A 25,055-nucleotide genomic window follows, 5' to 3' on the forward strand; every position below is an offset into this window, starting at 1 on the left:
CTTTCATGTGATCATTCACTAGAGCTGTCTATACAACGCACTGAGAGGTTCCAATTTGAAAACCATAAACAGGGCTGGGCGCAGTGGCTCACGCCTGTAATCCCAGTACTTTGGGAGGCTGAGGCGGGCAGATCACAAGGTCAGGAGATCGAGACCATCCTGGCTAACATGGTGAAACCCCATCTCTACTAAAAATACAAAAAATTAGCTGGGCGTGGTGGCAGGCTCCTGTAGTCCCAGCTACTCACGAGGCTGAGGCAGGAGAATGGCGTGAACCTGGGAGGTGGAGGTTGCAGTGAGCAGAGATCGCACCATAAACAGTAATTCCATTTCTAGAACTACCATACCCATGTATCTCATGAAAACGGAAAGCAAATAATTAAAATAGTGGTTGCGCCACCAAGTCCAAAGGATCTGGACTATGGAAGAACAGCTGTGATCCCACGGCACTGCTTTACCGAGGTGGTTAAAAAGGTGGTCATAAAGGTGATAACTACGTGTCATGAGTACACCGCAAGCTGTGCTAAGAAAAAGGCTATTAATCTTGAACAAAAACTAAATGCAGCCAAAAATGAGATTTGCCTTTACCGAGGTGGGTTACCGAGGTGGTCATAAAGGTGACAGCCACGTGTCATGAATACATTGCAGGCTGTGCTAAGAAAAAGGCTATTAATCTTGACTAAAAACTAAATGCAACCAAAAATGAGATTTGCTCAGTGTCCTATCATATTTTTATATTTACAGCTACTAAAAAGAACTATATTACTTGAAATTCCTACAGAAAAAATAACTTTGTTAATGTGAGTTTGAAACACTGTAACTTCTAAACTCCCTTCTTATTTTGTCTTTTTTTTTGAGACAGAGTCTTGCTCTATTGCTAGGCTGGGGTGCAGTGGCACAATCTTGGCTCACCGCAACCTCCAACTCCCTGGTTCAAGCGATTCTCCTGCCTCAGCCTCCTGAGTAGCTGGGATTACAGGCACGTGCCACCACATCCAGCTACTTTTTTGTATTTTTAGTAGAGACAGGGTTTCACCGTGTTGGCCAGGATAGTCTTGATCTCCTGACCTCTTGATCCGCCTGCCTCGGCCTCCCAGAGTGCTGGGATTACAGGTGTGAGCCACTACACCCGGCCTAATAGTTGTTTGTAAAATGTGACTTTTGGTAATGAGAATATGGTTACCAAAATAGACTATTCTATAGTTCTACAACTATTACTATTTTGATTTATAAGCCGATTGCTAAAATATGTTCTCTTGTCATAAATGATGTCATTTTTAAGGCCGGTGAGGACTGGTCTCTAAGCACGAATGCAGCCACTGGCCCCATACCCAGCCAGGACAGCTCCTGCCAGGTAACCACACACATGGCCCTCTCTCCCATGGAGCCCCCACTGACTTCACCTCACCTCACGTCACTCATTGCTGCTTCACCAGGCACACAGCTCCTCTCACTTTCTCTGAAGGTTTTAACTCTTTCCAATTTCAGGGCCCTCAAAGAAACAATTCTCTGTCTGTAACATTCTTTTCCCTCTCCTTACCCTTTGGAACTCTCCCACAGACTGGCCGTGACCAGCAGTGGCCGATCAGCTCCCAGAACGTAGCCCCTGCTGGTCTCCTCAGGGTAGCTGGTTCAGTCTTCCTAGCACCCACTCACACTCTGCAAGCACACATTTGCTGGATGTCTACGGTTTACTGTCCCTCTTCCCACACTGTGCTCCAAGTCTATAAGAACCATGGCTTGTTTTGTGTACTACAATACTCCCCCCTTCACGTGGAAGAGGTCATTCATATTTGCTGAATATATGAGCAAATGATCAAAATGATAGGTCACGAGGGCAAGTGAGATCTTAATCATTAAATCATGTTTAATCTTGTAGATAGCTATCGCCGTATTTCAGCCTATAAATATTTTTTATAATAGTAACTGCTATGACTTTAAATTATTAGAAAAAACAGTAGAAAAAAATTTACACATTGACTCTATTAAGACCTTTAAATGTCATGTTTAATATTAAATTCAACATTAATTCTAATTAAAACTTATTTTTACTAACTTATTACAACAAAAAAGATATACTTAATATATAAACTAATCTTACAAATCTTATAATCATGCCCTTAAGAAGAAAAGAGCAAGAGTAAATGCAGAAACCATTACCATTCTCGTTTCCGATAACAAAGGATACTTGTCACCACTCCAACAATGACAGCCACTGCCACTGGGATGAGAATGGCAATAATTAATCCCACAGCTGAAATGAGAGTATTACAAATATTAAAATCACCATTTTTAGTGTGAAGCAGAGAATAGATTTATGTTAGAAGATACTTAGGTTGGTAGATTATTTAGGAAAAAAACAAAATTAACTGCTGCAGGGACACTGAAAAACTATTACAATCTAACCATCAGGTATCGTGATAATTTTTATGCAAATACTTAAACTCTTTCAAGTAGGGTTTCTCAATCTTGAAACTTGTCACATTTTAGGCCAGACAGATCTTCACTAGAGGATCGGGGGAGACAGTCCTGTACACTACTGGAAGTTTAACAGCGTCCGTGGCCTCTCACCGCTAAATACCAGTAGTATCCCCCAGTTATGACATCGAAAAATGATACCAGACAGTGCCAAGTATCTCGTAGGTGACAAAATCACCCTCCGTTGAGAATCACTGCTTTAGAGAACCATATCCTCATGGCTCTTTATTTAAGAGCTGTGTGTGAACTCTCCAACTCAGGGGTAGAGGATAAGCCCATGATCCAAGTAAAGTTCTTTACTGCTGAAAGATAGTCAAGGCCATCACTGTTCTTGTCTGTCAAATTTATGAGTGTTGTGCTTTACAAAAAAATTTTTAAGACCAGCTTCACTTTTCCCTAGATATGTGAGAAATCACAGAAAAGCTGGCGCAAAACATTTTTAAACACTGACCTTGTTAGATAAATTTAATATGACTTTAGACCTCTAGACTTCAGATGTATCCCAAATTCATTAATTTATTAGGTACTCATTTGGAAATAACTTCAAATAACTGACAAGAATAAACATAAAGTAATCGTATAGCTTTTTAACCCTTCCCTCCACCAGCCAAAAAATGCAACAAAATGTGAATGGTTTTTAGAAAGGGTGGGGAGGGGTTCCTACATAAACCAAGAATCACTAGGAACACTACGCATGCAGGATGGAAAGCACCTCAACAGCAACCCGAAACTTACAATTTTCCTTTGTCACCACGTACATACTCTTCTCTGGGCCCACTCCACCATCTGTATAGGCTCGCAAGACCAGGTGGTAACTTGTTTTACCTTGAAGGTCAGCAATCCTCAGTGTCTTCTGGGATATGTCAGTAATATTCTTAACCTTTATGTCAGAACGACCTATTTTTAAAATGAAGTATGTTAGCACTAATCTCTAACCCGTTTTAAATGCATGGTTACCTACACCTGTCTCACTAACTGCCCTTCTAAGTGGTTCTAGCTGCAGCCATCCCAGCCAAGGACTCTGGAGCTGCCACTACCTTGTTCAAACTCTACCCCCATGCCACTCAATAACTGTATGATATGGGCCTGTTATTTAAACCACTCTCAACTGGAGTTTTTCTACTTATGAAATAGAGTATCACGACTTAAGCTGTGTGAAGTTTTCACACACATTCTCTAGCATAATGCCTGGCATACAGCAGGCAATCAATAAAAGTCCCCTTTCTGCTACTAAAAGCATGAAAACTACCACAACCAAAACCCACTTAGGCTGAGCCTTCCTATGAGTGAGAGTGAAAGATGGGATGAAGCAAACATGCAAATCAATAGAGATGACTCCAAACCACTTAGAAAAAGGATCAGTGTGATGGGAACTCTCAAATGAGACTAGTGAGAAATCCTTTGAGTTATAACTTCAAAAGGAAGAGTGAGGAATCATTTGAACTACTATTTTATTTTTAAAAATTTAACCAGAATAATGCAAGACAATAGGTTAAAAAATTAACTAGTACTAAATGGTTAATAACAAAAAGTGACAGTTCTCTACCAGCTCCTCCTCGCGCCCCCTACAACCACTGTAAAAGTCATGTAATCAGTTTCTATGGGTATTTACCTCCATATTCCAAAGTAGCAAACTTACAGAGATGTGACTTTTAACTATTAGACCTTATCTACACATACTTTATAAGGGCAGATAAAGATAGAGCTCTTTTACACTACCATCACCCTTTCCCCCACTACATCATTCGTATAGAAACATCAGAACATTTGATGAATTCAGTTGGATTACTATGATTATATAAATATGAGTTACTGCTAAGACAAACTGCTTGGTGTGATAATGTTTCCTTTCTTGTTTTCCCATTGTTATAACTGCTTTTTCCCTCATTTGCTTGATTTTCTATATACCAATCAGTAATTCTTCCCATATCCTCCAATGTACACTCAGTAAGATTTTCCACGTGGTCAAACACAACAAAATCCCAGCTCCACATCTTCTCTGCCCTCCCCTCCACCCATCCCCTGCCTTCTGCACTAGACTGGATGCCTCCTGGGCTGTGGCTCTCCTAGAGCTTCCTTTCTTCCTGGGTTGGCCTCACTTCATTTCCTCATTAGGATGCACTCTTCTAGTAGCTTCTTGAGAAAAGCAACATGGGGGAAGTAAATATTTGCAGCCTTCTATGTACAAAATGTCTGCATTTTAATCTCACTTTGGTTGACAGACTGGTGGAGTATCGAATTTTAGACTGAAAATAATATTCATTCTGTATTTTGAAGAGACTTCTGTGGTACCTTCTAGTATCTGGAGTATTGCTGGGCTGTCTGTTGCCATTATTATTCCTGATTCCTTGCACATGACCTGCTTGTCTCTGATCATTTCTTTACACGTTAGCTGCTCGGAAAATTCATAATGACATACCTTGGCATAGATCTTTTTTCTATTTATTTTGCTGTGTATTTAATGAATTCTTTCACTCTATATACAGTAGTCCTCTGTTTTCCTCAGAGAATAACTGTAACAATATACTGTAATAAAAATTATGTAAATATGGTCTCTCTCTTAAAGTATCTTATTGTACTGAACTCATCTATTTTCAGACTGCGTTTCACCAGGGGTAACTGAAATGGCAGAAAGTGAAACCATGGAAAGTGAAACTGCAGAGAAGTGGATCTGCTTGTAGTTAGACCCTTCAGTTCTAAGGAACTTTCTTCAATTGATCCCTCCATTCAGACCAGATGGATCCTCACCACTTGGCCTCCAAGGCCTGGTCTGGCAGGTACTGGAGAAGTTCCTTCTCGACAATGCCTGACTGCCCACACAGATTTCACAATCCTCCACTCATTTAAGTCATTTGCCCCACTTCCACCCACAAATTTCTGAATCTTCTTTTTTGGGGTTGTTTTTGCCTCTTCTGTTCTCTCCTTGTGGCTTTATTAGAGCTTGAGGTTTTTTCCCCTTCTTTATGCTAACTTTAGTGACCAATCTACCATGTCTCACTGGAAATCCAGATGCTAGAATTTTAACTGTTTCAAGTGTAAAATTTCCAAGCATGTGAGGCAAGTCACACTAGACTTGGGATGTCTGTACAATTTGATATTTAGGATGCCCTTCATTCACCAGCAACCACGAACGTTCAGGCAATGCAGAACCTGGGGACCAAACGGGAGGCAAACACTTCCTGCAGCTGCTCTGGGGAGTGGCTGAGACAATGCCCGGCCAGCACCGCCATGCCGTGGCAGAGTTCTCTACTTCTCAGACAGGCATTCAATAATTAAAATGATTTCCTTCTGAGGAGAGGCCAACCAGGGAAATGAAAGCTCTCAAACTGAAAAGATGATATGCTTGTGTTATGCATTTATAAGAAACATCTGATTCTCCACAGAAATATAACGAAAGGAAAAGCCAGAAATCTGTACAATTTTGTATTTGTCAATCTGAGAATTCTCTAAAGTCTTTGGATGTACACTTGTCAATTTCCAAGGACTGTCTGTACTTTTTAATAAATCCCCAATCAAGTCAATTAAGTTTTCCAGCTTATCAAGGACATGGCTAAGTAAAATGCTAAGAGGCCAATGGTTTTTGTCAAATTACAACCAAGAATCTGAAGCTAACTCTTTGGATTCCTGAGTTTTTCTCCTCCACTGTTATAAGTACAAAATTTCTTTTTGGAACTAAACTTCATGAGATGCCTTGTTATGGATTATGTAAGGCTCTAATAAGAGATGGTTTCTGTCCTGTGAGGCTTATAATCAAAGGCTTCAGAATAAATGATTTAAATATTTCTGAAAGACTATGCATGTCAATTATTGCATTTTAAAATCTTAAAACTCTTATATTCATAGAATTACTGCCTTTTCATTTCTCTATCTTTCGGATAGTTTTGAAAACCAGTACTAAACTACTGAGCAGGACTTTCTTTTCCTTTTTTTTTTTCTGTTGTGGTTAAAGAGAAACTTCTAAGAAACACTATCCTCGTGCTATTAATTTACTTACCTGATTCTAAAACCCTCATCTTTGATGTGTCTCTTTCTCCTTTTCCAAAGTAAAACAAATATCCTCTTAAAAAGCCTCTAAGTTCTTCCACAGGAATGTCTTCCCATTTTACTAATATCGAATCTGCAGAAGTATCCTCAACAGTAAAATTTGGTGCAACAGTGGGAGCTGTAAAAGGAAAAAGTCAATTACTAAAGGGGAGTGTATGAATACAGAGTAATACAGTAATGTTTCCTGAGCTTTCTAGCCTCAAAAATAATTCAACTTGGAATTAAAACTTTAATCATAAACTTGGAGAGAGATAATCACAAACGCCTTTTTTGTGAAGCTTACATACTAATAACCATAGACAAAATATTTTTTAGGAACAAAGGCAGAACTTAATATCACTTTCAGACAAAATATGTATCTAGGGAAGCGATCTATGCAAAATCTTTCTGAGGCTATTCAGATAGACTTTATTTGTATTTCCCATCTTTACTGATAGTCCTGAAGAAGTTAACAGTTTCTTAAACTTGTAAAAGTACTAATTACATATTTTTGATATCAAGTTCAGATTTAATTTTCTTGAGGATGAGAGTAAAATTGTGAAATATAAACATTCAACAAATGATTTCAGAGTAAGCAGGCCCAGTGCAGTGGCTGATGCCTGTAATCCCAGCACTTTAGGAGGCTGAGGTGGGAGGATCGTTTGAGCCCAGGAATTTGAGATCAGCCTGGGCAACATAGTGAAACCTCATCTCCACACACACACACACACACACACACACACACACACACACAAATTAGCTGAGCATGGTGGCATGCACCTGCAGTCCCAGCTACCCAGGAGGCTGAGGTGGGAGGATCACCTGAGCCCAGGAGGTTGAGGCGGAAGTGAGCCATGATCTTGCCACCACCGCATTCCAGCCTGGGTGACAGAGTAAGATACTCTCTCAAAAAAAAAAAAAAAAAAAGGGGGGGGGGGGGGGGGGGGAAAAGGAAAAGGAGGAGAAAAAAGTAGTAATCAAACACTTTTTAATTTATCAAATTATTTTTCCTTCCTTGAACTAAATATCTTATTTTTAGAATTCAATCATACTATTGTTGCCAATTTATAATTTCTCATGTTACCCTGAACTCTTAAAAATAAGTACCCATTTAACTTACCCAATTCTTCTATATATCCAATCATGGAGCGTAATAATTGATATCCTTGATTTCTGCACCCATACAGGAAAAAATTATATCTTACACCTGGTCGAAACTGATCTATAAGATGAACATATAAGCAAACTTTCATAAATAAATTACTATGAATATCTATTTCAGAAATATCAAATTTATAACACTCTAAAATTTCCAAAGCTAATTTTACAGATGTTTTATTAAAAAATACATATTTTAAAGATTAGTATTCAGAATGAAAACTGACTAAACAAAAATTAAATTTATTTCTATTTTAATAAAAAGTTTAGTAATATAAGATGGGATTGCCTTGGAGAGAACAACGATGATTAAGGCTTACATTTTGTTCCTTTTTCCAGGAAGAAACATCATTGCTTGATTTTTTTTTTTTTTTTTTGAGACAGAGTCTCGCTCTGTCGCCCAGGCTAGAGTGCAGTGCTGCGATCTTAGCTCACTGCAACTTCCGCCTCCCGGGTTCAAGTGATTCTCCTGCCTCAGCCTCCCGAGTAGCTTGGATTACAGGTGCCTGCCATTGCACCTGGCTAATTTTTGTATTTTTAGTAGAGACGGGGTTTCACCATCTTGGCCAGGCTGGTCTCGAACTCCTGACCTCGTGATCCACCCACCTTGGCTTCCCAAAATGCTGGCAACTGCTGGATTTTAAGAAACAAAATGTAAGTCTAAATCAACTTCCTGGGTCAGTTCACTAAGCCATTCATTCCAGGTCTACATCATGCTTCTATAAATCCCTTCCCTACGTAGTGTTATTTCTGAGTTGGAAAAAACAAAGAAACCCACTGCTCTCTCCTCTCGTTCCAAGAAGCAGAATTAAAAGTTGCACTCTGCCTTGAAGCTTCAGTGTTAAAGGAACTGGGTCTTAGAGTTTGTTCCTCTTTATAGCATCACCATTAAGTGTCTTTGGGTGAGTTAACTCTATAAGATATAGAGGTGCTTTGAATTAACTCCACAGGACACAGAGGTACTTCCAATTGAAGTACCTTAACTTAAATTCAAAAGGCTCCTTTTAAATGTCTCCCGAATACAATGCAATGTGTGCAATGTGAGCAACACAGACATGCACAAAACAAAATGTCAAGCATGGAGACACTTACGGAGTGGTGGGGAAGACAGATGAACAAGGGTAACCATAACAGTGTGTTATATTAGAGGTATGGATCAGATTCCATGGAATCTTAAGTGAGGGGCCAAATGAGTCTAAGAAGATCAGAAACAGCTACCATAAGGGCTATCTGAATAAGGCCTTGAGGGGCACTGAGATGCTCATCCGTGGTGGTTGAGAAAGAAGAAAATGCCAGGGGACGCAGAGGGGGATTGGCAGCATATGGCATTGCATTTAATTTGCAGAATGCAATTATTCTGGTGTGGTTAAAGCATTAGTTCGCCAATCAAGTGCCCGTAACACACCAGTGGCCTGCAGGCTCCAATGTGAGACAGTAGTCAATTTCTAAAATCATACAACCCAAGAAAAGCTGAATCAATTTGTCTAAACTTTTAACTTTTCTTCTTGCAATGATTTTCCTTAAACGTTTGCTATGTGCTGGCACGTCCTAAATACGTATTAATGCAACTCAAGCTCAGCCAACTGTGTTTAGTTTCGTAACACTTTTCTTTGGAGAAAGGTATGCTTGAGGTTATGATTTTATACTGCATGTACATCTGTAAATCTGTACCTCTTTTTATATTAAATTTATTAATATTTTATAGGGCTCTGACACTTTAAAAAAAAAGAGACTGAGAAGGTTAGAGCATTAGAAATGTGTGAAGGTCAAAAAAGAGAGCAGACAGCTTAATGAGTAGAAAATGGGATGAGGGAGGAATAATAGGTGTGCCTACTATGTGCCACTTGCTGTTCCAGAAGCTCAGCAGTAAATAAAAGACAGTATTCCCAGCCTCTTGAAGCTTTGAATAACTTTGAATTTGAACCCGGGTTCTATCACATAATAATTTTGTGACCTTGGAAAAGTCACCTAACTTCTCTGAGTTTTTGTTTTCTCAAGCTTTGTGTCTTTGTTCAATTGAGTTGGCACAGAAAGTTCTCCCACAATCATTGCGGGGCAGCTTCTCCATATCCTGCAAGGCTCAGCTAAAACTTAAATGGGTAGATACTCCATTTATATCCACTTCAGCCTACCCCAGTTCATCCTGATTATTCTAAAAGCCCAGGTGAGAAATGACAGACTGGAACCGTGTAAGGCTCATTCAGCTCCATGGGAGGGGATGCAAGGGAAGGTGCAGGAAAGAGAAGGCTAGCAAGTGGTTGGGCCCTTGAAAAGGGAAGTGCACCATAAGAAAGGATAAAGGGAACAACTCAGGAAGATCATTACCACTTTAGCCAATTATATATGTGGAGGAGTTTGGCTGTATTCCAAGTAGAACTGGAAAATAATCTGAACTCATATGTGATAATCCAATGAATGGGACCCATCCTCATCATTTGACAGAGAAACAATAAGCAAGTAGAAAGTGTTCCCTGAGAGAGAGGTAAGGAGTAGGCTGCTTGCTCTTCCGCACTTCCCTAACATGCAAGGGAGGCAGGAGACGGGGATGATTAAGAAGCATCACTACTGACAGGCTACAGGGTCTAGAAATCCCATGGGGACAGGCAGGATACACTCCCATCCTGCCAGGAAAAAAAGATGATATTGGAGAGAGGGCTCTAATGCCTAAGGAAAGGCTGGATTAGCCTGTAGGTTATTAAATACTGCTCTATGGCTAAACTTCTCAGGCTGCATCCCATCGAGGGCCACTCAACTGCAGCTCACAAGCTCCTGGGCTTTAGGCTCATGGAACACAAGGCCTCCCACCCACATTGTGCTAGGTCCTGCTGATGCCCCCTTGCCCTGCATCAGGGAAAGTGGTAAGGGGTTCGCGGCCTTTCTGCTCAGTCTCTTCCTAACCTCGGTAACCTGGGCCCTGGGCAAAAAAGGCGAAGGCCCTTCTGTGAGCGCAGGCTACAGTTCTGTAGTCTTCTTTTTTCATGAACATTTATTTATCCATGTTGCTAAATTTTCCACATAACTTTTAATGTTACTTAACATTCCATTTTGTAGGTGTACCATCATTTACTCATTCCCTTAATTGCTATTTGGGTTTTTAATTTTTCACAATTATCAATAATACTGCCGTGAACATTCTTAGATTAAATCTGTGTTGTTCTCTGATTATTTCTAAGAATAAATTTCTAGACGAGTAATTACCAGATCAAAGGGTTTGGATCCTTCCACGTGCTGCCACAACTACCCTCACACTCCCAGGAAAATCAAACCTATTCACACCCACTCAGCAGGAAAGAGAATCACTTCACTGTACCTAGTCCCACGTGTTGCCTTTTAAAAATATTCTGTAGAACTTAATTAAGAGATACGAATTCATCTTACCAGATTCGATTACAGTTTCAGTGCTGTTTGAGGGGACTTTTCTCCAGTCCATAAGGCATGGTTCCGACCGAGACGAGTTACACCACTTAATGACGTAGTCACAAGTCATGTTGGGGTCGTAATGCCAGGTGAGGAGAATGCCCTTCCCCATCCCAACAACTTGCTCTATTTTGAGATCATCTTCAATAAGAAAGGAGGATATTTTACTGGCATTAAAAACAATAATATAAGGCAAACCTCACAAAAATGGACATGTTAGAAAAATCACTTCACTGTGAAGAAATTATAAAATAGTACTCAAACTAGATAAACCTTTAGCAAAGATTAGAAGTGTTGCTCTGTTATTTTTATTGTAACAACTGTAGCACTTACCTATATATATATAGATTAACATAGCAGCCGAAAGAAAGTGATTTTTTAAAAGCACCTAGGATCAGGTAGTCACATATTAGGGCTAGGACATCAAGATCAAGGCCCAGGAAGGATGCAGCTACGGGCACTGGCTGGGACGGGAGACTGGGGAGTGGACAGTGGACAGTCTGAAGCCCTCCTCTCATCACCCACCAGGAATGCCTGCAGAGAACAGGCGGGGCCCAGCACAGTGTGCGGAGTAGGCACTCAACGAACTTGTGGAAACAGTAGACGAACTAGCCCCCTCTCTTTCTTTCAAGGAAGACTGTGGCCCCAGAGGTGGGCTGAAGCGGTTGTCTGGCTGACCAGGGGCAGGGTGGGGGCAAGGGAGAAAGCTGTGGAGACACCCAGAGGCTATGAGGTGGGATGGCCGATGTGGGCACTGAGAAGGAGAAGCCTGCACAGCGTCCTAGGAGATGCCATGGGCAAGGGGCAAAGGCTGAGGGCAGACACAGGAGTGGAGGCCCTGGCAAGGTTTCCTTTCCCTATCTTGCCAGATCTTGGCCTAGGTAAGAAGTGGAATCCCGGGCTTGGGGAGAAGAATTGGGGTGGGAGATAGGGCAGTGTGGTCAAAAGGGAGAAGGAAATTTCCCACTGTGACAGGAGAAAAGTAGTAGTTTTTATAACTGATTTGTATTTAATGGTTCAGTAAAAACAAACATAGAAAGGTTTTTGGTTATTTCTATGAATAAAGTTTTAGACAAGTAATTGTCTCAGGAGCCAGATGCTCAGTAGGCTGCAAACTGTAGGTGAGTGGCCCTTGACGGGACGCAGCCACGGCAGAGTATTTAACCACCCACAGGCTACAAAAAGGGTTCAGTCAAACCAACACAGACATTTCCCACTGTAACAGCAGAAACTAAGTTAATAGCTATAACTGATTTACATTTAAGGGTTCAGTAAAAACAAACATAAAAAGGTTTTTTGAACAAAATGTGCATTCACAAAGCAACTACTACTAAATGCAAGACAACAATTTGGCTTAGAATATAGAACACTTCAGACATAACAGCTTTTTTTGTTCAACGTGATTAAAAAGCCACAGTGTAAACCTGAGTTGAGGCTGCAGAGCCTCCCTCCAGTCTTTCTAGTCCAGAAAATCTGTCATCAGATTTTCAGAAAGTGTCTGAAAGCTGATGACAGAATTGCTAGTTCTGTAAATTACCATTTTCTAAGGGATACACAGAAAAGGTAGGATTATGCTTCCTGCATAAAAAGACAACATAGCTATTGCCTAGAATTGTGAGAGCAATGAAATATATAACCTCAATCAGTATGTTATCTTCTTATGGATGTTCATATCTCTGTCTCCTTCATTTTTTATTTTGTTATTTTTGCCAGGCCAAAATGAAGAAGTCATTATTCTAAGCCCCACCTCCCAGCATCTGCCACAACCCTTGGGCATCTCCAGCAGCACTGCTGCCTAGGCTCTGTATCTCTGAAATGCACTTTGTTTTCCCCCTTCTTTCCTCCAAATTCTCCTATGATTGACTCAAAGAGAACAAAGAAGCAGTCAAGTAACAAGCAATAAGAAATGGCCTCAAACTGGAGTTGGAAAGCTACTTAGAGGACCCTAACTGGACTGATTTTTCTTCCTCTAGAAGCTGTGGTTATAGAAAGGTGCTCCCATAGCGGGCAAGACAGAAAGGTGGGTAGGCAGAAAATGACTGGAGCACAGAGATCAGTGGAAGAAGAGGTGGACGTGGCCGTTTAAAGCTCGTAAATCTCAAAGTTGTCAAGATAGAAGCCGGGAGGAACGTATTAATCACTGGATATCTATAAAATTTAAAGAAAGGTGCTAAATTTTAAGAATTACACCACAGTTGTTCTTCTAAAGCCTATACTGACCATCTAATTTATACCTTAAGAAGACTTTTTTTAATCAATAAAGAATTTCTATTAATAAGGAATTTCTTACCAAAAAAGGTGCTAATTAAAATAAGCGCTTTTTTCTCCTGCCCAACAATTTGCAAAACAGCCTAGCTGACCTAAAATAAACTTTCCTAGTCTTGGGGAAGTGTCTTGGAGAAGTGCCTGAATGTCATTTGAATTAACTGTTAAAATATTTCTTCCTAAAAATATTATCCACCACTGTACCTCTCCAATATTATCCACTATTAGTTACTGAGTACAGTAATGATTGTATCCCTCAGTGCACATGCTTCAAGTCAATACGAATTACTTCTCTCTCAATGAACTGTAGACATCAATCTGCTCATTCTGCCTTCTATGTCAGCAGCAACAAGGTATACGAGAATAATGCTGACATGACAAAAGAGCAAGTAACATCAGACATTTCTTACTTTAGTTTCCTGTTCTTATATACTAAACCATCTCAAGCACTCACCATTTGGAATTTCCATACTCGCTATTTTGGAAGGTGGTGACGAGCCCACAGAATTTTTAGCCACCACACTGATGATGTAGTCATTCTTATCAAGCTGTATCTCTGCTTTGTGCTGAGGATCAGGGATTTCAGAAAGGGACTGTGTTTCCTCATCTGATGAACATGATACATTGTAGGAAAGTATTTTTCCATTAGCTTCATTAATGGGTAAAGGCTATGAAAAAAAGAAAAATTGTTATAAAAACCTGCAAAAGGTGACTATGACTAGGCAAGGTAATTGGGTTTAAACTGGATGGTATATTAACAATAACAAGGTTGGCCAGGTGTGGTGACTCACACCTGTAATTCCAGCACTTAGGCCAAGGTAGGTGGATCACTTGAAGTCAGGAGTTCGAGACTAGCCTGGCCAACATGGTGACACCCTGTCTCTCCCAAAAATACTAAAACTAGCCAGGTGTGGTGGTGAGCGCCTATAATCCCAGCTACTTAAGAGGCTGAGGCAGGACAATCACTTGAACCCAGGAGGTGGAGGTTGCAGTAAGCCAAGATCGTGCCACTGTATTCTAGTCTGGGCAACAGAGTGAGACTCCATCTCAAAAACAAAAAACAACTAGTGACAAGGTAATATCAGAAAAGATGAAGCTGGCTGAGTGCGGTGGCTCACACCTGTAATCCCAGCACTTTGGGAGGCCAAGGTGGGTGGATCATGAGGTCAGGAGTTCGAGACCAGCCTGACAAACATGATGAAACCCTGTCTCTACTAAAAACACAAAAACTAGCCAGGCATGGTGGCGCCTCAGGAGGCTGAGGCAGGAGAATCACTTGAACCTGGGAGGTGGAGGTTGCAGGGAGCCGAGATGGCGCCACTGTGCTCCACACTGGCTGACAGAGTGAGACTCCATCTCAACAACAACAACAACAACAAAGAAGCTCTCAACAGTGTGAAACACAGAATCAAAATCCACTGAGACCTGGGTAAATCAGGAAAGAGACAATGAAGAAAAACTATACTTGCTATAAGCAGTAAGAATACACAAAAATTTAAAAATTAAGTGAATAAAAAACAATATTTATCTCCACATTTTTCAGGAGCAAAACTTTTAAAACTATCCAGAAGCACTGCTCTACTTAGTAACAAAAAAAACATTTAAAAAAATTATAGCATCATGGGTTTTTTTCTAAACATTGGTTTTCTCATTTTAAAGTATTATATGCCCACTACAGAAAATCTGGAAAATATATAGGAGTTGAAACTAGTAAAAATCTCCCGTATTCCCACCTCTTAAATATTCTTTCATTTTGATATTTCTTTCAAGTTGTTTTTCTAGGTATAGATCTTTTATTAACATTGTTTTAATTACATTACACCATCTTACTTTTTACTTTTCCAAAATGTACACTTGTCCATAATACAGTTATATACATTTTCATGGTTTTATATCTCATGTAGCATTTTTACCAGTGAACTTGAATGTCCCTTAAGTAAATGAAATTTAAGTTCCTAATTTTTCACAATACTAAAACAAGTATTTCGGTGAATTTTTTTGTGCCATGTTTTTTTCTTTTTCATAGAATTTAATATGAATTTCTAAAAGTGAACTTACTGGATTGAAAAAATAACATTCAAACCTCTTCATTTCTACTGAACTGCTTTTCACAGCAACTGCCTTAATTTATATACCAATGTACGGGGCTCTCTGGTCGAGACTGAGGATGATGTAATACTGCTAAAACCTCCGCTCCAGCAGAGAGGTCTCTGGTGATGCTCCAAATGGCCTGCTCTAAGGGGCAGGCTTTAGTCCTAAGACTTATGGGCTTCTTGGGATACTCCAGACCACACACTGTTTGAAATGTCCTCCTCCCCCAGTTTCTCTAATTCTATTTTCTTCGCTTTTCCTGTCCCTCTAAACCTTCCCCATCTCCTCTGCTGGTTCCTCCTCCTCTGCTGGTTCTATGCATGCTGTTGTCACCTGGGCTCCAGCCCTGGCCCACTTTTCACCTTGCATCTCCAAGTGATCCCATTTATATGCTACTCAAAGCTGTTTTCAGTGCCAACTTCTCCCCTAAGCTCCAGAGCCTTACATATATCAAACTACCTACTGAACTCTACTCATGATATCCCAGTGGCATACCTTTTGAAAACTCACTATGACCAAAACAACATAATTTTCTACCCGAACACACTCTGACTCGGCAAATGGCGGTACCATCAGCATAGGTAATGAAGTTAGAATCTAAATTCTTTCAATGTTTTTAGTCTTTACTTAAGTCTTCATCTAGTTTGAACAATATTCCAAACTTTCTTCATCAAGTTTTGAACAATATTCCAAAACTTTCTGTATTGAAGTAAGTTGTATAATTGTTGCTATATTATCATGAAATCTGACAGGCAACTGAGAGTAGCCGGGGGATTTTCTAATCAAGAGTGGATGTAACAGTCAAATACAATCTCAAAGCAATAGAACTCACAACGAACCTGCACGTACACTTCACTTTACTCAAAGCTGTATCGATGTCAAAAGTTTTTTTAAATAAAATTATGCTTTACATTCCATAACAAAATTCACTATTTAAAGGAATCCTATTATGACTGCTCGTGTAAAATCTAATATAGAAAACAACTGTTCATGTTTTTGATATTCATAAAATACTTAAAAATATAGCAACAAAAAATGTTCCAGCAGAGAAAAATTAGTAAAATATGCAATTCATATTTCATCTAAATATTTTACAAAATCATACAAAACTTTAAAACTGGCATGTCATAATGCAATTTATTGAAGGGAAATAAATTACACATGAAATATAAAAAAATTTAGTTTCCCATTCATAGAAGAAAAATGTAACAAACAGGATTGTAACCTATAGATTTCAACTGAAGTGAGGGAGATGGAATTCATGAAATCTTCAGGTCCTTTACAGGCCTTATAAGATCAAACTCGAGAAGGCTCAGATCTGACACAGAAGATCCTCAAATGACTGTGGGAAGTTAGGAGTGATGAGGAATTTGGGTGGTTTAGGAACCAGGTTAGATTCTCATCAATATTGCACAAAAGCCAGTCTGGGAAGTTTCAGCTCCTTGATGACCCAACAAGTACCATATGTAAGTTAAGCAGTTTAGCAAAGTAATGTAAATGTTCATGGAAAAATTAGATATTTACCTTCCAATAGATTATTAAATTTTTTCCATCAGAACTCCACTCTCTCCAAGTGTCAGGCCCCTTTGAAGGAACTAAGAAGGAGATTTTAAAGTTAATATCTGAAGATACATACTGTATGTATATGGTGCTTGGCATTTTTTTTTCTAGGGTATTTGAAATTCTCAATAAAATGTGAAGCAGTTCAGTGGCTTCCACTTAGAAAACGGAGCAATGGAAAATCTAAGCTCTCAACAACTTTTGCAAAACACACGGCCCCTTCAAATGGGTGAAAATCTACCTGCAGGCTGGCCGTACTGGTTCCCTGGGTTCCCCTCTGTCTCATATCCTCCCACTCCCTCACTTGGCCACATACTGGTTTCCTGGCTGTCCCTCAGATATGCCAAAGACACCTGCCTCAGGCTCTCTGCATCTTCTGTGTCCTCTCTTCCTCTGCCTACAACTCTCTTCTCCTAGATAAAACGACATGGCATGCTTCCTCATCTTTGTAACTCAGCTTGAGTATTACCTTATTAGTGAGGTCTTTTTTAACTACCCTATTTAAAACTGCAATTCCTTTCACCACCACCCCCCCTTATCCCTCAGCCTTTATTCCTATCCTTTCCTCTCCTCTGTGGCATCTGTCACCACCTGATAAACTGATGTGTCTATGTCTTTGTTTGTGTGTACATATATACATATAGATGTGTATATATACAAATTTATTTCTAGTCCTGGATCCTACAAACTCCACAGGCAGAGATCTCTGTTTTATCTGCTGCTATATCCCTGCTAACTAGAACAATTACAGACACATACAGGTTGAGTGTCCCTTATACGAAATGTTTGGGAGCAAAAGTGTTTCAGATTTTGGATTTTTTCTAATTGTAGAATATCTGCACACACATAATGAGATACCATGGAGGATGGGATCCAAGAACACAAAAAATTCATTTATGTTTCATATACGCCTTATACACACAGCCTGAAGGAAATTTCATACAATATTTTAAGTAATTCTGTGCATGGAACAAATTTGTGTTAAGTACTAGAGTGTGGAATTTTCCATTTGTGGCATCCTGGCGGTGCTCAAAAAGTTTTGGATCTTGGAGCATTTCAGATTTTCAGATTACGTACGCTTAGCCTGTAATGCATACTCAGTAAATATTTGTTGAGTAAATTGATGCCTTCATCTTAATGAGGTGCAAATAAGATGTTTCCTCCTGGAGACAACAGTTCATTAACTGAAGGCAAAAACTCCTATTGTGGCTAGTCTTCAAAATGACCAATAATCCCCATGTGTGTGGTGCCCTCCCACACTGCATTAGGGTTGGCCTGTGTGACCAACAGTGTACAGCAGACATAATGGTATGTTACTTCTGATTTTAGATCATAAAAGATACTGTTCAGTCGCCAGCTCTGGGAGGAACTGGCTGCCATGTCATGAGCACACTTAAGCAGGCCTAGAGAGAGGCCCACAGGTGAGGAACTGAGGCCTCCAGCCTTTAGTCACATGAGTGAACCATCTTGAAAGTGGATTCTCTAGCCCCAATCAAGCCTCCAGTTCCCACCCACACTCCTGACTGCAGCTCTCATGAAAGACTCCAAGTCAGAGATATCCAGCTAAACTGCTCCTGGATTTCTGACCCACAGAAATGGTAAGATAATAAATATCTGCTGTGTTAAGCCACTGAATTTTAGGGTAATTTGTTGCACAGCAATAGATAACTCATATCTTCCCTCTCTGTACTCATGCATAGCTTTCACTTTTGATGATACAAGTAATTCTTACACATACCACAAAGTGCCCTCATGTCTATTCTTCACATCTCTTCATGTGGAGAGGCAAAAATCTAGATTAACATCTATCATTTATTTGTTTTGCTATTTCTTAATTTTTTTGGAGGAAGTATTACATCTCCTATACTGCATAATATAAATAAAGCTCTTGTTATCTTTTGTTAAATGATTCCTAAAAAACCTATTTCGGCCGGGCACAGTGGCTCATGCCTGTAATCCCAGCACTCTGGGAGGCCGAGGCGAGCATATCACAAGGTCAGGAGTTCGAGACCAGCCTGACCAACATGGTGAAACCCCATCTCTACTAGAAATACAAAAATTAGCCAGGCGTGGTGGCGGGCCCCTGTAATCCCAGCTACTCGGGAGGCCAAGGCAGGAGAATCGCTTGAACCTGGGAGGCGGAGGCTGCAGTGAGCCGAGATCGTGCCATTGCATTTCAGCCTGGGTGATAGACTGAGACTCTGTCTCAAAAGAATAAAAAATTAAACCTATTTCTAAGTTTTTGTTTTTTGTTTTTCACCTAACATCTGGTTTTTCAAGGATAGAATATCGTTCTGTCTTTGGAAATTATCATATTTAGAAAACCAGTTACCTGATTTTATAAATATCTTGACCTAGGTATACTACAGAAACTGAAATTCAAGACCTTTTAGCCACATCATTTCTCAGGTCTAGGTCACAAACAAAAACTAACAAATTCTCTTTTTTAGTAATTATGTTTTTTTAACCGCCAGTGAGTTTAAAGCTAATTAAAATTCCAAGCAGAAGAGAAAATAGGAGAAAAATCATTCTATGCATTATTGTAATATGGTGATATGGTGGCAATCATGGAGGAGCCCTGTCCGTTCACATAATTTATGACAATCATTTTTCTATACTATGACAAAACTTCAAAAACTATCATTTAAAATATCTGTGATATTTTATTAGCAGGTACTACACAATTTATCTAACCATCCCCCACTTTTAAGGACTCTGATAGCATTTTTTTTTTTTTTAATTTTGAGACGGAGTTTCACTCTTGTTGCCCAGGCTGGAGTGCAATGGCGTGATCTCGGCTCACCGCAACCTTTGCCTCCCAGGTTCAAGCGATTCACTCCAGCATTAGCCTCCCAAGTAGTTGGGGTTACCGGCATGTACCACCACATCCAGCTAATTTTGTATTTTTAGTAGAGGCAGGGGCTCTCCATATTGGTCAGGCTGGTCTCGAACTCCCGACCTAAGGTGATCCACCCTCCTCGGCCTCCCAAAGTGCTGGGATTACAGGCATGACCCACTGCGCCCGGCCAACTTTTTCTTTTTAAAGAAGTTGAAAAACTTCAGGATACACATACTTATTAGCCATATATCACTTAGTTAACTTACTGGCTTCTGTGGTTAAATGTTGTTTTTTATTGCTCCATTTGCTCCATTTCCAGAAAGTTTCAGTAGAACAACGAATCCGAAAAGTATATACAGTGTATGGATTTAACTTGTCCAGAGCAACAAGATAACTTGAATTTTCTACTCCTTTGATTGTGACATTCCGCTATTAGAAAACAAATAAATATGTATGTATGTATATATTGTGTGTATGAATACATACAAATATATATACACATACATACACTTTTTTTGGTAAGAAAGCCTTCACATTTGTAACAAAAACCGACAGAATCTCAACGAGTTCGTATATATAACACCCAAAGCAGTTTATTCACTATAATATTTTAATTCTTATATACCTGCCAAGCCAATGAAATTATGCCCTGCAATAGTAATAAAAAATTGGGTTGTCTTTTTAATCCAAATACTGGCTCTAAGTAATAATGGTCAATTAAGTTATCTAAAGGATTACATAATTTTGATAATCAGTCAAATGGCTAATGGTGATGCAACAAACCTTAACATGATTTAGTAATTTGAGATGACTGTGAGGAATAAATGTATTATTTGGATGATATCTGGAAGTTTCTTGGAGGCTGACATTACCTTTTGTGCATCTTTGCTAATATGACACTTAAAATTTCTAGTATGATGCTAAACATGTAGCAAATATGAAACAAATACTTCCTTAAACTAAGTAAATATAGTTAAAATGAAACAATTCTAAACAAATTTGAAGATCTGCGTGTCTCACAAAAGCCTCTGAGCTCCCCAAAACATTACAAAGACGCTTTTCAGATTATATTTCACAGTTGTGATGGATTTTCTAGACATCAGTAAATTTCCAAATGAATAGTTAAGTACACCTCATTTATTTTAGACTTACCACAAATTACATGATAGTATAATATAAAAGTCAACCTAAATATTTAAAATATGTTAAAAAGTCATGTTGTGACTTATAAGTACCAATTACAACTTGCTCCCACTGCCACACTTCACAGTTTTAAAAAATCACTTCTGCTGTCTGGTGCCAATTCATCCATTAATGATGCTAAAGGTTACAGCAAAAACTACTCATGCATTCACAAATTTACTGAGCACCAGCTATGTGCTAGGTACTATACTGCATCTGTGAACACTCTGAGGAATAAAAGTCAAATTTATAATTGTTTTTCAAATGATACAATGCTGTTATTACATGGATACTAATGTCTTTCTTGGTTCTTAGTAAATCTCTATAATAAATAATCTGAGAACTTAAGCACATCAATTTGCTTAATTCTTTTTGAGAACTGTTTCATCCAAAATAATCACAAAGGAAGTCTTTAGGAGAATCTTACCTGTTCTTGTACTGAATTAGATTTCTTAATTTCAATTTGACATAAAAAATTAATCTTTGCAAAGTTGCCTGGTAAATGCCAAGAAAGTTTCACAGCTGTTGAATTAATATCCTTCACTTTGAATGAAGTAGGAGTATGGGGATAAACTGCAAATATAATTTTTAAAGATTACTTTAAACATTTATTTAAAGGGGTAAGCTATCTTCTAATACGACAACATAAAAAACAAGGAGGCATCATTAGTGCTGACCAACAACATCCTACCCAGTATTTGTGGAATCGATAAAGCTAATTTCTACTACTGACATCTTGCCAACATTTTTAAACAATCAATCATGTTCAAAGCTCTTCAATTAGTGTCAGGAATACTCAAAGGTAGTAAGATCACAGTATCTACCTTTAAGGAACTTCTAATTTACTTGGGGAGTGACCAAAAAAAAAGAAAAAAACAAAAAAGAAAGAAAAAAAAGAAAGATAATAAGAATATAAATGCTAAGTTCTAAATGCAGGATACAGATATTAACTACTTTGTACATGTAAGCATGGTAGGGGAAGTCTTAGAGTGAAGATGGAACTTAAGATGAACTTTGCAGGAAGAATCAGACAAAAACTGGCCAAAAAAAATGCAGAAAAGCATTTTAGGCAGAGATGGCAATAATGAAGGTACAGCGAGGCAAACTGCATATTACGTTGGTGATAGTGTGTATGCCCACTTGAATGGCAGGAAAGAATCACATGGGAAGTAAGGCTGAAATGGCAGAGGGCAGACAAATACATACAAATACTACCATGCCAGGATAAAATGTAGCCATGGTGACACTAGGAAAAATGCAGAAATCACAAAGATGACAGGAAATAATGACTGATAAAAGTGACTTATACTTACAAATAAGGCAACAGGATCATCTACTAATCACTTGTGAGACTGTATGATACATGCCCTTGGTTTAGGCCCTTTCTCCCCTGCCTGAGTCTCTAAGAGAAGGTCTAGGTCGTTGCTCAGTGTGCTGCGAGCCTGACATGGAGTGTTAATGCACATGGACCGTGGGAATGAATACCAAAAAGACCAACCACATTTTATTTTTATTTGGAGCTATGTATTAATATGATTGGTAAAAATGCAGAAATCGTTAGTAATAAAAGGGACAAACTATTAATATATACAACAACATGGATGGCTTGTATTTAAAAAAAATGCCAACCTGCCTACTGTATGATTTCACTTATGTAACAGTCTCAAAATGACAAAACAACAGAGATGAAGAATAGATTCATTGTTGTCAAGGCACAGGGGATGCTGGAAGGGCAACATGAGCAAGCCCCTTTGTAGCGACAGGGCAGTTCTGTATCTTGCATGTGGTAGTGGTTACCTGAATCTATACATATAAATTGCACAGAACTACACACACACACACAAGTACAAATGAATGCACATAAAAATTGAGCAAGGTCAGTAGTCCAGTTAACAGTGTTTTAAGAGTGTCAATTCCCTGGTTCTGATATTGTACTAGAATTATATAAGATGACACCACTGAGGATAGCCAGAGGATGGGTTCACAAGGCTCTTATTATTGCAACTACCAGTGAGTGAACAATTACTTCAAAATAAAAGTTTTTAAAAATTGGGCAGAAGATATTTCAGAAATCAAGAATTATCAGAAACGGCTACTTATAGTTTATTTGTAAATTACTAATTCAAGTATTTAAATTCAATAAAATAGTAAAACTTGAAATTATACATTTAAAGTTTTTATAAGTATATGAAATTAATATTAAGTAACTATAAAGAAAATAATCAGCAAAAAGTAATCCCCGTAAGTATTTTTCATTAACCAAAGCATTTCACCACTTCTAAAGTTATTTTTAAGACATTAGTTTATTTATAGCTTACCTTTTTCAGTTATATTAACTAAAATTGTTGATTCTGATCGACCCAGAGGATTGTGGGCATTCAAAGTAAAATTATATATTTCTTGATTTGGAAGCATTTGAAAGAATAATTGATAGCTTTCATTTGTAGGTGCTTCAGCTCTTTTAAATCTAACATATTTTCCTGAAAAACTGTTAATTAGAAAAAGATTTCAAAATGGCAAGAGATAAATATTGCAGGAAAAAAATGGGCAAATTTGTAATACTTAATTTGTATAAAAAGTTTAAATTTCTAATTAGAGGCATATTACATACTCAGAGAAGAAAATGTACATGATACAGAAAATAGAAGAAAATAATCGGCTGTAAGTTTACTACCCAGAAACAGTCTCTGTTCATGAAATTCAAGTATTCTTCATTCTAAGCTTCTTAAAAGAGACATGAAATTGAGTGTACATGTGGCTGAACTGCAGTACTTATAAGTGTAATTTTATACAGCATATTTGGTTTTATACCTTGCTTGTAACATAAATGACCTAGTGCACTTCCCTATGTTATTTAATATGTACCTCCAATGTACTCCTTGCCATCTGACATCCTTTCCCAATTATCATTACCTTTCAAGTAAAGTGTAACTTGTAGCACGTGGGCCCACCAATGCTGTCGCCCTTCCTGGATTCCAACTACACAGAATTTCTTTTAAATCATGTGTCTCACAATTCAGTTGTTGAGGAGTATCTGGTGGATCTAACAAAAAAAAGAAAAAAAATCCAGGTACTTACGATTACATATATTTTCCCCGAAAACATAATATTTTATAAATGTTAATGCTTTCCACAGTTTCCTAAAAAATGAAATAATTTACTATTCACATTTTACTTTTGAACAATGCAGGAATGTCTTGTCAGAGTTCACATTACATTAGAATTGACAGATTAAAATATACTGAAAAATGACTCAGCTCATTTGGAAATTCCCTATAGCAACTTCAAAGATCAATTACCACTTTTTCCCCTTAATCCTATTTCAGAGTCTACCAAATCTCTCAAAGAAACCTGTGTCTAATATGTTAAGTCAGAAAAATCTATAGGTTAAAAAGTTATCACCTATCATCGATATACTGTGATTTGAAAAGAAATACCAAAACATATTGAAAATCAGTAAGTCATGTTACATGTTTCAAAGTTCTAAGACACACTATAAGTACTGTTATTTAGAAAACTCTTGGTAAAATCCTGTGCTCCATATTCAAACTGACTGCAGCTCTTTCGTTGTTTTTCTCTTTATCAAAACTGTTCTCCTTGGCTTTAAGGCAGGACTAGAAAAATTAATTTTTTTTTTTTTTAAGATGAGACCTTCAGAGTGATAAACGAGCTGGGCGTGGTGGCTTACGCCTGTAATCCCAGCTCTGGGAGGCCGAGGCGGGCAGATCACTTGAGGTCAGGAGCTTGAGACCAGCCTGGCAAACATGGTGAAACCCCATCTCCACTAAAAATACAAAAATTAGCCGGGTGTGGTAGGGGGTGCCTGAAGTCCCAGCTATTTGGGAGGCTGAGGCAGAAGAACTGCTTGAACCTGGGAGGTGGAGGTTGCACTGAACCCAGACTGTGCGAGAGAGTGATACTCCATCTCAAAAAAAAAAAAAAAAAAAAGTGATAAATGAAAATTCTGCAGTCTGACACTGTTTATTGTAGAAATATTTCTGTAATCATGTTTAACCATACACATATAGAAACTGGTATTTCC

The 25,055-nt window shown here is 38.6% G+C and overlaps 1 protein-coding gene across 4 annotated transcripts in view; it reads right to left on the reverse strand.

The window, feature by feature from the left end:
• The window catches only part of LIFR (LIF receptor subunit alpha), a 114,476-nt gene that overhangs the window by 7,800 nt on the left and 81,621 nt on the right, over nt 1–25,055 (reverse strand). For 3 of the 4 annotated variants that reach the window (XM_023216488.2, XM_026455962.1, XM_023216489.2), the window contains exons 8-18: nt 23,927–24,056; nt 23,332–23,501; nt 21,441–21,586; nt 20,098–20,260; nt 16,957–17,027; nt 13,796–14,009; nt 11,038–11,217; nt 7,622–7,723; nt 6,473–6,640; nt 3,214–3,375; nt 2,161–2,254 (exon numbers count right to left, since the gene is read on the reverse strand). In XM_023216488.2, the coding sequence (XP_023072256.2) occupies nt 2,161–2,254; nt 3,214–3,375; nt 6,473–6,640; nt 7,622–7,723; nt 11,038–11,217; nt 13,796–14,009; nt 16,957–17,027; nt 20,098–20,260; nt 21,441–21,586; nt 23,332–23,501; nt 23,927–24,056 (1,600 nt within the window). The remainder of the gene's footprint in view (nt 1–2,160; nt 2,255–3,213; nt 3,376–6,472; nt 6,641–7,621; nt 7,724–11,037; nt 11,218–13,795; nt 14,010–16,956; nt 17,028–20,097; nt 20,261–21,440; nt 21,587–23,331; nt 23,502–23,926; nt 24,057–25,055) is intronic. The other variant, XM_026455963.1, reaches the window with a different exon arrangement.

The sequence above is a fragment of the Piliocolobus tephrosceles genome, chromosome 4, assembly GCF_002776525.5.
Source record: "Piliocolobus tephrosceles isolate RC106 chromosome 4, ASM277652v3, whole genome shotgun sequence".
NCBI lineage: Eukaryota > Metazoa > Chordata > Mammalia > Primates > Cercopithecidae > Piliocolobus > Piliocolobus tephrosceles.